Here is an 18531-nt window from a genome sequence, read left to right as displayed (position 1 = left end):
TCATCCCTCTCAGGACAAACCTTCATCCCTCGCGGGATAACCCTCCCTTCAAATCTTTGTAATAGCTCTGCTACCCTGTTCAACCTTGCTGTAGTATCGATTCATCTTTTGTAATCTCTCTCTCTATCCCTCTAAGCTTTCAGACCCTTGACAAAACTACAAAGATAGGAACCTACAAGACGAGCAACCTCACCTGATAAGGTTTAACCTTGCCCGACCTTCTTTGCTTTGTTTTTGTCTTTTCAATATGTTGTATACTTCCAGTTATATGCAAGTTATTTCTAGCAATATGACTATTAAAAGGCTTTCTCAGTACTTTAATCCGATTTGAATATATCTTTAGTGTTCAAACCAGATCCAAGTCTTAAGCCTTCGGGCATGTAAATCTGATCAGTTAAAAGTCCTTGGCCTCAAGGCATAAAAAAGAACCTTATGTGGACTTAACCCGTCCACGATAGTCCTTGATAAACGAGAAGTCCGAAGTTACTTGGGGCGCAAGTAATCGACCTACCCTCTAGTTTTATTTCTATTATATTATGATTACCATAGAACGCTTGAGCATGGAATGGATTCTGATGGAAAGCCTCAAGGCCTACACCTAAGGCCCCACAAAGGCATCCATTTGGATTCATTCCGTTCTGCGATCTAAAGAGTCTAAGTATAAGAACGAACTCTGATGAGAAGCCTCAAGGCCTACACCTAAGGCCCCACGAAGGCACCTATTTGGGTTCATTCTACTTCTTGGACTCGGGTAATCAGAAGTATAATAGTTAGAAAACTCCCGCAATCACGAGAACAAATATGATGTGTTCGAGCACTGGTTTAGTTATTTATGGGAAGTCTCAAGACCTACACCTAAGGCCCCACAAAGGCACCTGTTATAACTAACACGGTTTCTTGGATATATACATATATACAACTAAAACGCGACATCCATTTTACATCTGTCATGCTAAAGATGGCAGTGGCACGCCTGAGCACCTAAAAGTTAACCTTGATTGTGAGTCTCAAGGCCTACACCTAAGGCCCCACAAAGGCACCTCTCAAAGTTAACTCTGTCCTTCTCTTTCAGCCTTGCTCGACGAGCCTTGCTCGACGAGCCTTGCCCGAAGAGTCTTGCCTGACACGACTTGCCCGACGAGACTTGCCCAACAACGCCCGACAATGAAGCAGAAGCCCAACAGCAGCCCTCAACCAGCGCCAACCTCCAGAGGAGCTGTGTGCTCGTCGGCCAGGAAACATCCCTGACGAAAATTCCTGACGCGAACAAGACTTCATACAGATGAAAGCTAGCTGAAGTTTGAAATCCGAGAGCAAAATAGGATAAAAACGTAAGGGGGCGTTTGTTGCGCCGGACTATCTCGGACTGGAGTTGCTTCAAGGACTAAGTTGGACTGGCTTAGACTAGACTAAGCTAGACTAACTTAGTGAAACATTTGATGCAAAGTTGGACTAAGAAGCTGAATAATAACAAATTCTAATATTATATTATTTAATATATAAATTATTAATATTTTATTATGATCTAGGTGACTGGAGATGACGAGAAATCTATCGAGAATAGTTGTTGAGCATGACGAGGATGAGAGAGGATAGTCTTAGCTAGTCCCATAGTTATTGGGGGGTCTCGTTAAGACCTCTTAGTGAAGGGTTTTGTCTATGCTAGTCCCTTTTAGTCTCATTAATTAGTCTCAACATGAAACAAACACAGTATTGAACTAACAGCTAGTCCAATCCAGTTCAATCCCACTTAGTAAGGGCAAATAAACACCTCCTAAGAGGTCAAGTCATAGACTAACTCTGATAACAAAAACAGCTAAATTATATAGATAGCAGTAAACTAGAAGCTACGCTAATTTATTTCTTGGAATTCGACAAACAGAAGCAATTCTTTCCAAGACTGGATAAATCTCCCAGCAAGGTAGCAACCACCTTTATTATTCCTTATGTGGGGTGTATGGGTAGTATAGGAAATTAAATGGGGTATATTAATATAATTTTTAATTTCAAAAGTAATTATGGGATGGAACGGCCAGAGTAAGAAGTCCTCAAGTGAGCGTATTATTTCAGTAGGTGGGGTGTAATCAACAAAATATGAAGTGTTAATAAAACAACCCTACAAAATAATAATACATAGTAAGTGTGACATCATTTTAAGAAAAGGATTTGTAGGGATCCTAGAAATACAGTGATCGTAACCATTCATTGTATATCGTGCGGTTAGTTTTCATTAAGTAATATTCACATTTAATTTTAAATTTTAAATTTTAAAATAATTTATGATCGTAAGTACGATAAACAATCATGTGATCACATGATTCCTAAGGCCATCTCCAACCGAAGGGTCCAGAGGGCCAGAGGGCCGAAAATAGCCCTAAAACCGTCTCCAACCGAGGGTTAGGCCAGAGGGCTCTGGAATCTGGGAGGGCCCCACGGGATCGGAGAGGGCTGGAGGGCTGGAGGGCTGGCTGCTTTCGGCCAGCCAGCCAACCCCGGGGCTGGCTATTTTTTTTTTTAATGTTTCCTATTGCTATCGGTTAAAACCGACAGCATTAAAGAGCTTTTTTTTTTAAATAGTTCTACTATTAGTGTCGGTTATAACCGACACTAATAGTTTGAAATGTTTTTTAATGTAACGGCTAGTAGCCGTTGGATTATTAGGCCTCTCTTTTTTTTCTTTTTTTTTAATGAATTTAAACTTCTTTTTTTCCCTTTTTTTTTCCTTTTCATATGAATCAAATTTTTTTTCATATTTTTTTTCCTATAACTTCTATTTCACAAAATTTGTTTCATATTTTTTTTCAATTCTATTTTTTTCGTATAACTTTCTAGGCCATTTATACAACATTAAATTGTAGTTTTTAAATAATAAATTATGTTTGGCCCTATGGCCCTTTGACCCTCGGTTGGAGACGGTTTTTTGTGACAGGGCTAAAACGAGCCATTTGGCCCTCTGGCCCTCGGTTGGAGACGGAGGCAAATATGACCCTGTACTGTTCATTAAAATATTAATATCTTGAGAAATCTTGGAGGGCCAAAGGGCTCAAACGAGCCCTCTGGCCAGCCCTCGGTTGGAGATGGCCTAAGATCCTAAAAAAAATCCCGCTAGAATCCTTTTCCATCATTTTAAAACAAAGAACCCAACCGACCACCCCACGTACTTCTCTCTCTAGAAAGTGAGATTTAGGTGTGGGGCCACAGTTAACGCGTGGCAGTGCTTTTAGCTCAGTGCGTGCGTTATAAGTCAAATTTTGCATCTTATTCCGTTGGGAAACCCACTTACGACGCCAATTAGTCAACCAACCACCCAATAGCCCTAGGAGATATGAATTTGACGTCCGCATGGGCGTGGGAATTTTTAACCCAAAAAGATGGAGTGCCAATTTCTTTTTCTTTGTTATTTATTCATTAATCCTAAAACAGTGATAGCAACTTGATATCAAACTTGTCGAAATCGAACTTACAACAATTTACTTAAAAATGAAAGAAAAATGGAGGTAGAAAACTCGATGTCAACCACGATACATCATGTGTTTATGTATGTTTATGTAATTTACAGTCGCATCTAAGTTGATCCAAAATTAACCCGATTTTATGCATCAACAAGATATAAAGAAGTTGGATTTATTAGGCTTTTCTTTCTTATACACATATCATGAATGTTTATGGTCATAAAATTACCAATTGGGCAATCTACTAAGATGAATGTGGAACCGTGAATTTTTAGACTATTGAATCTAGGTGGCCAAAATGACCAAAGCGACATATAAGCTTCCTAACGCGTCGTATAGTCCCGATTGAATATATTGTAACGGACTATGCAGCAAGTCATTCCGATGAGCCCTTTTCCATAGGCAGGATTTGTCTTATCGAGAAGGACCATCTTGTTCCTCAAAAGGGGGAACTTAATTAAGTTCCAATTAAGAACTAAATTTCTATATTCATAGGATTGGCATACTATGCAAGAAATCGCAATCATAATAAGAAGGAAATATATGTTTCCTCTAAACCCGATTTAATAAGGGTTACTATCCTAACAAGGATCTCTAAACCCGATTTAATAAGGGTTACCATCCTAACAAGGATCCTATATGAACTAGTATAAATCCACCCCTAGGGTTCATATTAAAAGTATTACATACTATCGCTCTCTATCATCGTTTGTGTTCTAAAAGACTTTACTAACTTGACCATTAGAGAGTCCTTGGCTGGTACCATACGGTGCCTAGGTTGTTTTACAATTGTTTGTTTGTCTTGTAGGATTCTAGCAATTGTTCTTCTACACACGGATGTGCAAAAATTTGATTCCAAAAATCAATATATAATATGCTCTCTCACTTTAGAAAATGACTAGTCTGGAGTCATTCATGCAAAAAACATCAAGACAAATGTATAAGTACTCAATAGAGAGTGAGTTCATTGAATTCAACCAAATGGAATTTCTTTATATATATATATATATATATATATATATATATATATATGGAAGTCTTTACTAATATATCAAATAAGGAATTCTTAAAGTTGCAATTATGCAATTAATCCTTGGACCTAAAAAACCACAGTTATCTTATAGATACGTCATCATCATTTGACAATTCAATAAGACCATGCTCCACCTAGGGCACATGCATGTATTGTTGGGATCATTAACTTATTTATGAAGGCATGTGAGTGTACAACAAAGAACCTTTATATTTGGTAAAAAAGGAATATTTTAAGGTATGATTTGAGAATCTATGGTCAGAGTATTGAATATAATTAAGAGAGAGTCATAAATTATATTCATATGAACCATATGAACTTAGGAATTCAGATTAGGGGCTATTTTGCTCATAAATTCGACATTTCATTCATATTAATTCTCCATGTGTTACACCCTTGTTTAACTCTTTTATATAGGTTTACTTTCCTTTTATGATTTTTAGGTTGTAAGAAGAAAAGAGTAGAAAATGAGCTAAAAAGAAAAAAATAATGAGAATAATAGGCTTTTACAATTCTATGTCGTTAGCATTGCCTGTGTAGATCACTCGATTTCGCCAAATAAAATGTACGAACTCAAGAAGAACTAGATGATGATTCATACATGCTTGGAAAGATATTAATGTGTATTTTCTGTAGAATTTTAAGATTCGAACATTTTTCTAGAAGGTGTTATAGCAATTTTAATACATCCAGGTCAAGCTACGCGCAAATTCAAAGCTCTCTACAATTTGGTATCAATGTGGCGGAAGGAGCGACAAAATTTCTATTTAATGGGAATTTTACACAAATGAAGAAAAAAAGACGATTTTGAGTTCACCAAAGTTCAGGAAGAAAATCAAATATAAGCCTAATAAAATAAGGAAAACTAATTAAAATGGTTTTGAAACTTTGAGTTTTAACGATAAGGACAAAATAAAGGGTAAAGTGAATAGTACCAGGATTGACTTTTTAGTATAAAAATGTGGTTTTTCGTTAAAGTGAACAGTACCAGGTGTTTTTCGTTAAAGTTCCCAATAAAATAAGGACTTTGATTCCATTTATTGGGGTTTTTGGCCCTATGTTTGTCATGACTCAAGAGAAGGAGCCAGTTCCTTATTTAATGAGAGATCAGACGTTGGATTAGGCAACAACAACATGAAAATATGAAAAACATGAAAACGAGAAGAAAAATGAGAACGGTTCATTTGAAAGTGTTTTTAGAATGACTAAAATTATTTTTAGAAAAAATGTTTTTGGGTTCCAAAAGTATTTAAAGTGTTTTCTGCAAGAACCACCCTTTATGTGTTTTTTGTAGGAAGTACTTCAAATGATTTTTCAAGATTCATTTGCATTTTTACTCAAGATTGACTCCAAAAATATTTTTACAAAAAGTGCTTTTATCAATTTCAAAAAAGTGAAAACTAAAAAGTGAAAACAAAAAAGTGAAAACGAAATAGTTATTAAATGTCCTCTTTAATCGTGAGTATTTGAGCTGGTATTTATGGTCTGTACGAAACAAGATTCGTTTTGAGGGTGCTAGGTTATGTATGGATCATGCCAAGGCTGGTATTTTTATGTGTTCTAAAGAATTTGCCTCTTTTTTTTTTTTTACCTCCTATGGTGGGGTGGACCAAGGTAATTACTAATGGGTCACGCAAGTTATGGTGATGTATTTTGTGATTATCAAGGTATTGCTTTGGGTTCTTTTGCGTCGTCCACAAATTTTTCTAGTTCGATTGCAGTTGAGGTTCTTGCTGTAGCTGAGGCTATTCGAGTTGCTTGGGTGCATGGATGGCATCACATTTGGTTGGAGACGGACTCAAATATGGTGATTCACTAGTTAAACTCTCATAGTTCTATCATTAATTTGTATTTGCTTGTTGATTGGAGCAATTGCCTATGGCATATTAGGCATATGTTGTTTCTGTTTCCCATACACTTCGCAAGGGCAACTGTGGGGCCGAGGCCTTAGCTAATTTGGTGTAGATCACGATGCATATTACTGGTGGTCTAACGTTCCTTCATGTGTAGCTTCTACTTATATTCATGATCTTTCTACTTCTACCAACTATTGTTTCAGATGATTTTTATTATATGTTTTCTTTGTAAGTGGGGTTGATTTTTTATTTCCCTTTCATATTATTTGCTATGTTTTTCTCATAAACGAGATTTGACTTTATGTCTCCATATTTGTATTCCTATTTTCTCTTAATAAGATTATGGGGGGGGGGGGGATGAAAGTCCCGTTTGGTGGGTCGGTTGGAACCGGGCCTTTTTATTTTTATTATTTTTTAAGGAAAATGGGATTTTTGGAAGGGCGAAATCGTGGGATGAACCCACTATAATTATTTAGAGCATAATAGACAATGAGACTACAGAAGAGTAGTCAAAGTAACCAAAGTACACTTATTACACAACAGTGATAAGTTCGTACGTCTAAACAGAAGGGAATGTCAGAACTGCCGAGATTCCTCGAGTGCCACAAAGAGTACAGCTATCTAGGTAATGGAGGGGCGAAAAACAAAGTTCAGTAGGTCAACAAAAGAATGCTTATACGAAATCCTTTATTTTTGAATATCCTAACCCTTCGCTGTAAAACAAGTATAGTTTCCTTAAAACATACTACATAGGTATGCAAACAATAAATCAACAGCATTGTAACAATATTATAACCATAAATATGCCAAGTCGTGATGTATCAAATGCCACATAATATACTCATGTGATAATCAAGTATAGCTAAGTGTTCATCCATCTAGGCTAACACACGAGTTCGAACATATAATTTCTGACACGAACAGGACTAGGTGTAATCAATATGCTCCAGTACTACGATCACGTGAAGGCTGGTGCAAAAGCACGGTCACATACAAGTCGGATTGCTTAATGCAATCTACCCAACAGGACTGGCACCTAACTTGGATCCAAGACTAGCGAACGGTGCGATGTTAACATACACGTGAAAGACTGGCCCTGGCCTTAGGGTAAGTACTAACATCGGTGCAACAAGATGAGCATGTACAAATATGTATGAATGTCATGACAATAATATTTCAACCATATAGCAGCATTTATCACAATTATATCGCAGTTATCAATTATTTGGCAATATAAACGTAAAGTGATGTATTTATGCAATTCTGGAAACTATTAATACGTATAGATATAAAAAAAATAAACTGCCCACTCACAAGTACGTCACTGGGTCATAACCCCGAGCCTAGCTTGGCCTCGAACGTCCTCGGGATACGTTTCCCCTATATGTGAAATAACTAATTTTGAATTAATTAAAGCACATATACGTAAACCTAAATAAAACCTCTATAGTTTGCTCAAACTTAGGGTTTAAATATACCACCGTGACCTACTCGACGTCATGAACATCCCCAAATTTTTAGAAATTTTTTTGGACCCTTCACGTGCCCCCATGCGCCGGCAATGGCACGTCCAGACACGCCCCCACGGCCAATGCCGTCAGCTAGCCTCACGCTGTCAGGAATATTCCAAGAAATATTATGTTAAATGCTAACAGAAGTTAATAGCGTTACATGAAGCCGTCAGGAATATTCCGTCAACCTTGACGGAAAATTCCATCACCTTCTCCGGCAACCCTCGTCGTCGTCGCGCGTCTGCAACCTGATTTTTGCCGGATTTCTGGGAAATTTTCAAAGTTACACAACTTCTTCATTTTCAACCATTTTCGACCTACTTTATATGGATTTGAAGCTCATGAAGAGTAGAATCGCGTTATACTTGTTTGGAGTCCAAAAAGTGGACGGAGGTCGCTGGAAAATGCCTCGAAAGTTCCGGCCAAAAGTGAACTCCTCGAAACTCGGTTGTTTCGACGTCCAAACTTATTCAAAAATGTCCTAGAGGCCTTGGGGAGTTGTGGGAAGGCTTCCTTTACCTTCAAAACTCCTTAACTCGGCCTGAAATCTGATGAACTCAAATCACTGAGTTCGAACCTCACGAGTTCGACATTGAAAACTCGTCCATTATGGGTTTCAAGAACATGGTTGTGTTCGTGAGGATGAAAGGAGTACAATGGAGTGTTTTTTGGGTTCGACATGTGAGGTTTAGGGTTCGTTCAAGGGGTTTGCAGAGAAAGAGAGTATACGGGAGAGAGAGAGAGAGAGAGAGAGAGACAAAGTCTTTTTTTTTCTTTTTTTTTTTTCTGATTGGTTGCTGCAAAGAGGGAATGGATGAGATTGGTGGAGTGCATGGGATGGGCTAAATAGAAGGCTAGGGATAGGGTTTTAGATTTTGTACAGAAAGGAAATCGAAAATCTATCCGGAATAGTGTTTTCACACTGATAAAATCTATGTAGTCTCGTAATAACGTGAACAATTTATTTACTTAGACGATAAAATAAATAAGGAGGAAATAAACATGTCCACGTCGTTCGCCACTAAGGGCATAACCGTCAATACACATACTCGAGGAGAAATTACATAGGAAAATTAGGGACGGGTCGTCACACTTACCCTCGGAATGGTGGATTGTTACTTTTTGAAAAGAAAAAAAAAAACATTACAACCCATAAGAAACAAAAAAATTTATTATTACCGATTATTTGTACCATCATTCGTATATTTTTATAATAGAGATAGAATCATATGTGTTAGTCGACTTATCTCTATTAAAGAGATAATACAAAATAATAATAGGTTTTTTTATTAGCACCCTATATATTGTTGAACACACCCCACATAAATATGTATTATTAAATCACTCATGTATCTTAGCATGAAATGACTATTTAGCCCCAAAATAAATTTAAAAAAAAAATTGAATACACAAATTATTTACTAATATGAACCCTAACTCTAAATTGGTTGTCTAAACCCGAACCCTAAAATCCTAAAACCCCTAATTGACAAATACCCCCAAATTGATAGAAACATATAACTACTCCAAAACAAATTTTTTATTTAAAAAAAAATTGAATAAATCCATTATAACATAAACAAATTTTTCTCTAAGTGGTAAGCTTGACAGTTGACACTACTTTCTTTTAAATTTTGTACAGTAAAAAGAATTGAACCCATTATAATCTTCCCATTATAATTTTGAAAAGAAAAAAAAATTCACCCATGTCCTATCATTCATTTTTGGGTCAAAATTTTGTGAGATTAACTTTAGAGGAGTAACAGAGAGGGATACAAATTTTGGATTTTTGCTCTACCAGTAAAATAAACCAACAATCGAATATTATGTAGTCCACCTCATAATTAGCATTTACATGTTTAGTGAGAGTCTTGAAATTTGGAGGTGCGGTGAGAACGAACAATGAGAGAATGTTGAATGTATGTGAAGAATGTGGGGTGTATGTAGAAAGTTTGGGGTGTGAGGGTAGTATATGAAAGTATGTGGGATGTACTAAGATAAATTTTGATTGAAAAAGATGCTGTGGGGTGTACTTAGTATGTGGAGTGTATTCAACAATATATGAAATGTTAATAAAACAACCCAATAATAATACATAGTAAGTGTGACATCATTTTAAACAATGGAACTTTAACGAGAAGCTCATTTTAATGAAAAATCACATTTTTACACTAAAAAGTCAATCCTAGTATTATTCATTTTATCCTTTATTTTGTTCTTATTGTTAAAACTCAAATTTCCCACCTACTACTCTCTCTAGAAAGTGAGATTTAAGTGTGGGCCCACAGTTAACGCGTGGCAGCGCTTAGCTCAGTGCGTGCGTTAGAAGTAAAATTTTGCATCTCATTCCCTTGGCAAACCCACATACGAGACCAATTAGTCAACCAACCACCTGATAGCCCCGGAGATCTGAATTTGACGTCCGCGTGGGCGTGGGAATTTTTAACCCAAAAAGATGGAGTGCCAAGTTCTTTTTCTTTGTTATTTATTCATTAATCCTAAAACAGTGATAGCAATTTGATATCAAACATGTCGAAATCGGAACTTACAACATTTTACTTAAAAATGGAAGAAAAATGGAGGTAGAAAACTCGATATCAACCACGATACATCATGTGTTTTTGTATGTTTACGTAATTTACGGTCGGATTTAAGTTGATCCAAAGTCAACCCAATTTTGTGCATCAACAAGATATAAAGAAGTTCCAATTAGGAGTGTATCTTGTATACCTTGAAATTTTCTATATAGATTTACTTTCCTTCTATGGTTTTTAGGTTGTAACAAGAAAAGAGTAGAAAATGAGCTAAAAAGAAAAAATAATGAGATTAAAAGGCTTTAAAAATTCTATGCCGTTAGCATTGCCTGTGCAGATCACTTGACTTCGCGAAATAAAATGTACCGACTCAAGAAGAACCAGATGATGATTCATACATGCTTGGAAAGATACGGATGTGTATATTCTGTAGAATTTTACGATTCAATCATTTTTCTAGATGGTGTTATGGCAGTTTTAATACATGCAAGTCAAGCTACGAGCAAATTTAATGCTATCTACAATTTGGTATCAATGTGGCAGATTAAAGGAGGGATAAAATTTCTATTTAATAGGGATTTTACACAAATGAAAAAAAGACGATTTTGAGTGTACAAAAGTTCAGGAAGAAAATCAAATACAAGCCTAATAAAATAAGGACTTTGATTCCATTTATTGGGGTTTTGGCCCTATGTTTGTCATGACTCAAGAAAAGGAGTCAGGCCATCTCCAATCGAAGGAGGACCAGATGACTCATTTTAGCCCTCTGGCCCTCCAAGAAATTAATATTTTAATGAACAATGCAGGGTTATATTTCTTACCATCTCCAACCGAGGGCCAAAGGGTCATAGGGCCAAACATAGCCTTGTGACAAAAAATCATCTCCAACTGAGGGCCAAACATTGCCTTATGACAAAAAATCATCTGAGAGCCAAACATAATTTATTATTTAAATTTAAAAACTACAACAACTTAAATTTGAAAACTACAACAACTTTTAAATTTAAAAATTACAACTTATATTTAAAAACTACAACTTAAATTTAAAAACTACAACAACTTAAATTTAAAATCCATAATCAACATCATCTTCATCATCCGCCATTGTAGGAGTATAGTCGGAGGTAAACAATTGCTGCTGGATAATAAATTCCCTCTTTTTCCTATCAAAATAAGCCTTACTCATTGGAGTGTAATCCGAAGTGTTCCTTTGCATATTCTTATCATCCATCTCTTCTTATATTTGTTTGGCCCGTTCTTCATGCCTACGGTTCATTTCTTCTGCGGCAAAGACATTTTACTCCGTCATTAATCACAATGAGGCTGCCACTTCCTGTTGAGCGGCATAATCATCTTTTGCCTTACCTTTTTCCTTCAACCTTTGGGCCTTGTTTCGTCCCATAGCCCTAGGTATGGAACCTTCACCCATAACCCAAAGACGGATTTTCTATCCTTGTTTCTTGAATGGTAGGAGATCCATCTTCATCCCCATCTACATCTGAGGATTGAGTTCCAAATACCGGCGTAGGACATACTCTATGTTGAGGTGGATCTTCAAATAACACCCACCCTTTACAAATTTTTTAACAACCGTGAAATTGAAAGGGTTTCGAGTTGCCCTTCATATACAATTCCTCTGCTACCTAGAAAATATAATTACAAAAATTAAAAGAAATTAATTTATGAAATTAAATGTAATATAATTACAAAAATTAAAGGAAATTAATTTATGAAATTAAATGTAATATAATTAAATATTTAAAATAAATTGTGGAAACACTTATTTCGTCGTAGTAATTGGCACCGCTTTCATGTCTACTTATGACTGCTAACAATGCTTGATACCATTTATTCAAACTTGGATGAAGATGTTTCTTTCATCTTGAAGAACAACTCTCGTGGTTTCGAGTATTCGGTGGAGTGGTGCCTTCGTAGAACTAATAGTATTTTTTGGACACACGAGTCCAAATACTTTCACTTGTTTGAGAAATCCCCCTCACACTATCTTCCGAGACCCATTTATAAGCCTTGCAAAGAGCTTCATCTTCTTTTTGGGTCCTACCTTTCATTGCAGATGAGGCCATTTGAAAATTATTGAAAAAATTGAAGGAAAGATTATTGGAAGAAGTAAGAAAATAGAATGTGAAGAATTGAAATAGAATGATGGTATGGAATAGTGAAAATTATGTGACAAATGCTATGTTTTTCTCATAAACGAGATTTGACTTTATGTCCCCGTAATTGTATTCCTATTTTCTCTTAATAAGATTATGGGGATGAAGGTCCCGTTTGGTGGGTCGGCAGGAACCGGGCCTTAAAACTTAGATTGGCTTCCAAAAATACTTCAAGTCCATATAGCCCAATTCAATCCAATCCAATATTTCGACATATTTTTCATTAGTTTCAAACATTTCTCCTTCCCAATTTTCAGTTCCATCTCTCTCTCTCCCCCTCTCCTCTATCCCCATTTCAAATTTTCGATCTCTCTCTTTCTTTCTTCCCCAAGACATGGACAACCTTCGAACCTATAGAGACGAAGACGACGATGAAGACGAACAATCGAAACCCACAACCGCCGCCGCCGCAATCCCAACTGCCGAGCCCATCGAACCACCCGAACCCACCACCGACGACCCCGACACCGACACCCTAAACCCACCTTCCAACGACCCGCAAAACGGCAGTAAAACCGAAACCGAAGCCTCCGAATCTCTCTCCGAGTCCGTGAAATCCCAAGAAATCGAAATCGACATCGACATCGACATCGACAACGACGACGACGACCCGCCTCCCAAGAAGCAAAAGCAGCTCTCTTCCCTCACCACCGAGCCCTTTCCCGACCAAGATCAAACCCCACTGCCCCTGCCCATCTCCAACGGAATCGCTGTCGCCGCCGCCCCAACCGCCGCCAATTCGAAGAAATCGAAGAAGAAGAACAACAATGTGTGGGTCACTAAGTCGACCCGCAAGGGGAAAAAGAAGAGCAAGGCCAATAACAACAACCACAATGCCCCCGCGGACGACACCGTGTTGATCACTCCAGTCACGCGGTTCCCGGACAAAACTGACGACACTCCGGACATGACAATCTGCCTCTCCAAGGTGTACAAGGCCGAGAAAGTGGAGGTGAGTGAGGACCGAATGAGTGCCGGTAGCACAAAAGGGTACAGAATGGTTAGGGCCACCAGGGGAGTGGCTGAGGGGGCTTGGTATTTTGAAATAAAGGTGGTGAACTTGGGAGAGAGTGGTCACACAAGGCTTGGCTGGTCCACTGAGAAAGGGGACTTGCAGGCACCCGTCGGTTATGATGCGAATAGTTTTGGGTATAGGGACATTGATGGGAGTAAGGTGCATAAGGCTTTGAGGGAGAAGTATGGGGAGGAAGGGTACAAGGAAGGTGATGTTATTGGGTTTTATATAAATTTGCCTGATGGGGGCTCGTATGCCCCAAAGCCGCCCCATTTGGTTTGGTACAAGGGTCAGCGGTATGCTTGTGCCCCTGACGTGAAGGAGGATCCTCCGAAAGTAGTGCCTGGTGAGTGATTGTTTGGTTTTTGTGGTGTTGATGTTTTCAAGTGTTTATTTTCGGTGATTTTGTGGTTGTGGTTGTGTTTGGTCTGAAATTTATTGCAGAGCATTGTGTTTCTTGCATAGGCATTCTTGTTTCGTTTTATGAATGTGAATACAAATCCGCTTGCACAGTTCAACTGTTATGGCACTCTTTCCCTATGGTTCTAATTGGAATCATGAACGAGTTGAACTGAACAGATGTTGGGTTGATAGAAAATAGAATGAGTGTCTTTAGTAGTTCATAGAAGATAAACCTCCACTCAGCATAAAACAAAACATTCCTTGCATGAAGACTGACCGAATTACACCTATTCAGACTAAGAGATGATCAAAACAACTGAACTTGTGACTTTAGTCTTTATTTATCTCTGCACTATAACGTTTGTAGCATTAAACTGCACATTTGACTTATTGTTTCCGGTATCCAAGTTCAGGGGAACAACATTAGCCAAGAGAATGTACTATAATTATTAGTTCTTTTACTTGCGAGAGAGACTATAATTATAGTGAGGTTTGAGACATGTGATTGTAACATTTGCTTGTGCAGAAGAAAGCAAGAGATGGGAGAAATGATCTTTGTGCGTTTTAGCCAAACTAGGTACGAAGGGGTCGAAATGGTTTCCAGGGGATGGTATTATTGTTCCTATATTATTATTTAGTGAAACTAGTTATGAATCTTAATCTGTCGTCTCTCTTTCCCCTCTTTGTTCAACAAGTCATAGCATGAGTTAAAAACTTGGTATAAAGCTAGGTAATGGGAAAATTTTGGGAATGAGGAATCAGAATGATTAAATTGAAGAACTGACTCTGCAGTCTTGGGTTGAACTGTAATTCGTGAGTTTAAGGGGTATGTAGGCGTTGGTAGATTCCACGGCATGAGAATTATTCGAAGTTCATAATATACTTACAAGCCATGCAAACATTGACTCTTGGAATGTGATATCCAGTTACAATCTAATTAGAATAGTGAAAGATGTGTATTCTACTTCAATGAAACAGGAAATTGAATCTTTGTGGGACAGGACATTGAATCTATGTGTCAGGGCTTGCATAGTCTTAGCCGAGAACACCTGGACCTGATCCAGGCAACTAAACATGATTTAACTTAAATTTATAAAATTTAAAGACAATGGAAACCGTCAGCTATTTAAACCCGAAGACATCTGTATTTTCTTTTCCAAATGGCTAAAAGTAGGGAATTTGTGTGGGGCTTTTCCCAACCCATCTTAAAACAACTCCTCATTATGTATCCTGCAGTTATTATTGCCAGCCTGTATCAAGTAAAAATCCCAATTGGTTTTGATCTGAGTGAATATATTATTTTTGGCTTTGCCATGGTTGAAAAACGCTTCCTTCTTGCCAATTTGTAACCTAACCGTTCTTTTTTCCTGAGATTAAAAGGAAACTTCAGTTTGGTGTTCCCATCCAATTCCATTACCAGTCCTCAAGTTTGTTATTCAATTCATTGCCATTTGTATATTGTGTGCAATAGTAAGTTGCTTTAGGATCCAAGCATGCAATTGTACATGCCGCCTCTTCGACCAACTTGCTACTTCAATAATTTTTCTGGGTTTTAGGAGCATTTTTTTCAAACTTCTGTTCAACTAGAAAGGTTTCTATTCTGCTAATATAACCTACATTTATTTTCTTGGAAGTGTAACATTGGAGTGATTGTTGATCTGCTTTGCAGGAAGTGAGATATCATTTTTCAAAAATGGGTTATGTCAAGGAGTTGCTTTTAAGGATCTATATGGTGGACGTTACTATCCTACTGCTTCAATGTACACTCTTCCACATCAACCAAATTGTGTTGTCAAGTTCAACTTCGGCCCTGATTTTGAATTCTTTCCAGAAGACTTCAATGGACGTCTAGTGCCCCGGCCCATGTTTGAAGTTCCGTATCATGGGTTTGAAAACCGAGTTGAAAATGGAGTTTCTGATGAGAAGAAACAATAACCAGAAACCAGCACAATTCAACCATATTTCTGTTTCTGGAGTTTCCAATAGCCAAAATGAGAGAATGGAAAACCTTCATGGATTTAGGAGAAGCATATGAGTTTAACTTTCCTTTGTAATTTTAGTTGCTGCTAAAAGTACATCTTTAAACTGAACTGATTATCATTGTATTCTTGACCTTTGTCTGACAAGTTCTAATGGAAAACATAATGATATTGCATAGCAAGACAATGTCCCGATTGTTCTGTTTGATAAATATCTCTGTTCTTCGTGCTTGTGCATTTGCATCATGTAAGTCCATTGTAATTACTGTTATGATCTTTCAGATTCTAGATCCTTATGCATTGGTTTAATATATATATATTCTTTTCGGATTCTTACAGGCTCAAACGTAGCTGTTTCAGTAATTATACCTTGTCTATGGTTTTATTTATTCGTTTGGTCTATCTTTAGAAAGCTTGATCTCTGACTCCTGCTTCGGTTCTGAAATTGGTAACTGGTTAGTGCTAGTCATTGATCTTTTTGGTTGCTATGAGATGGAATATTTATCATGCTCTTATTGTGTTATCTTTTTGCAATTTTAGATCTAATTGGATATTTCCTTTCGTGACAGGAGGTTCGTTCGTTGAGCACTGAGCACTTACTTCAACTGTATTGCTGAGCGCTTACTTCAACTGTATTGCAGAGGCAAGTAAAATGATGGATTACATTCTTTGTTATACCTCCGTTTGGTCGTATCTCTTTTAGATTGAAGAGCTGTCGAGTTTGGTTTCATTTTTGGGAACTATCGATGGACTCTAAGCAGTTTCTCCTGAGCAATCATAGTCAAGTGTCATGTTGGAGAAACAAATTTCTGGTAACCTCGCTCCAAAACCCATCGTTGGTGTAGTTCTATGATTGTTTTTAAACTCTGAATGTCGAGGAAACTGCACATTTTGCTACAGAACAGGGGGATGCTTGTTTGTGGAGGGTATTCTGGTTTGAGATATGCAACATTAGTGGCTAGGTTTTCTTCCGTCATATTGACCTTGCTTAAGCTACTCCCGGGGCACATGATCAGATTGACGGATTCACGCTATCTTTCTCTCAATCTAAGATTTGGTTGAAGGTCCTTTTTAACAACGGTTTATGAGAAGCACATCCTAAGTTTTGCGATAGGCGACCCAAGGCTAGTCGTGAAGTATTTACCCCATGTTGATATAGGCTGTTAGAGCAGATGCAATGGATGCTTCACTTACAACCGCATGGGAAAAAAACCCAAAGCAACCGAATCTTGGTGCGGAGTCTGATCGTGGTGGCATGATGGTGGCTAAAGATCGGGGTGGCAATGGTTTGAATGGTGGTCACGGTGAAGGTGGAGACGATGGAGATATGAGAGGGTGGAGACGATGGAGATATGAGAAGGTGGAAACGATAGAGATATGAGAATGCCATGGTTATGGTTTCAATGGTGGCTGATATCACAAAGATCAAGATCTGATATGAATGCCGCTGCGTTTTGGGGTTCTCCTCTGTCATCGTCTTCGTGTTCACTATCGTAGTCTTCAGCAGAATCAACGATATTCAACTGTCATTGTTAAATGGCATCGACATTTGGTAGATATTGTTGATATGATATCAATGTTTTGTTGATATTGTTGATATGGTTCACATTGATATTTGGTTATTATATCGTCGTTCACTTCATTCGTATGTTAGAGTGCCTAGAACCCCCACAAATTACCTCCTGCATTATATAAGCTCCCTCTTTTCCTTTTAAAAGGCAAAGTTCAAATTGCCACTTAGTACTACGGTTTAGTAGTATTATTCTTTACTTGTAAGTGAGGTCTTACGTTCGATTCTTGTTAAAGTTGAATTTGAATCACATTATTGCTAGCTCATCGTGAGGCTTAGGGGTGGTTTGGGAGTGAGGTGCTTAAAAAAAAAGCACCAATGAAAAAAAGTTGTGAGGGTTTTAGGTGTTTGGTAAACTAAAAAAAAAGGGATTATTTTGGAAGTTGCTGTGAGAATAAGCTGAAATCAAAGGAAAAAGCTGAAGCTACTATTTGCAACTTTGGAATACTGGTTTTTTTTCAAAGCACACGGATCTACAGTGTTCCTTTAATGAAAAGACTCACTATGAGACTTTTTTTTTTCCAAAAGCATTTTTACAAAAAAGTTTACCAAACACTCTGCTGATTTATTTTACAGCTGTTTATTCTCATAGCACAGCCGCTTATTCTGCAGTTTTTTTTTCAAAGCACAGCAATATCAAACCAGCCTTTTGTCCACTCCCCCATCTCCTGAGAGTAAGTTCAAATTGACCCAACATGACCACCATGGATTGGATCAGCTTCTTTGGCGATGAGAAAACAGGTTAATGAATTCAAAGCTGCAATACCAGGGCATGTTGTTAGCAAGTATGTTCAAGAAATGGCAGTCTTGGTGGTTGCTGGTCAATCGGTGAGATGGAAGCGACCTGACTTGGGTTCGATCAAATTCAATTGCGATGGTGCATGGAATGCAAGTACAATGCATGGAGGAATTGGATGGGTGGCCAGAGACTTTGCTGGGCTTTTGCAGGTGGCGGGAGGCACGGGGAAACTGATGTTTTTAAGCTCGATTGCAGCGGAGGCTGCT

General features: G+C 37.7%; 1 protein-coding gene across 2 annotated transcripts; it reads left to right on the top strand.

Moving 5' to 3' along the window:
* Positions 1–12789: 12789 nt before the first annotated feature.
* On the top strand, positions 12790–17598 carry LOC103430058 (protein TRAUCO-like). 2 transcript variants are annotated; one of them, XM_070808192.1, is made up of 3 exons: positions 12790–13921; positions 14504–14554; positions 15647–17598. In XM_070808192.1, exons 1-2 carry the CDS (start codon positions 12895–12897, stop codon positions 14527–14529), a joined length of 1053 nt encoding a protein of 350 aa, XP_070664293.1. In that variant the 5' UTR covers positions 12790–12894; the 3' UTR covers positions 14530–14554; positions 15647–17598. The 2 variants fall into 2 exon arrangements, with proteins under 2 accessions (XP_070664293.1, XP_008366410.2); XM_008368188.4 differs by lacking the exon at positions 14504–14554 and having other exon boundaries at positions 12791–13921.
* Positions 17599–18531: the final 933 nt, after the last annotated feature.

Source organism: Malus domestica, chromosome 11, assembly GCF_042453785.1.
Source record: "Malus domestica chromosome 11, GDT2T_hap1".
Classification (NCBI taxonomy): Eukaryota; Viridiplantae; Streptophyta; class Magnoliopsida; order Rosales; family Rosaceae; genus Malus; species Malus domestica.
The sequence above is the reverse complement of the archived record's forward strand: the minus strand, read 5'-3'. Positions and strand labels throughout refer to the sequence as shown.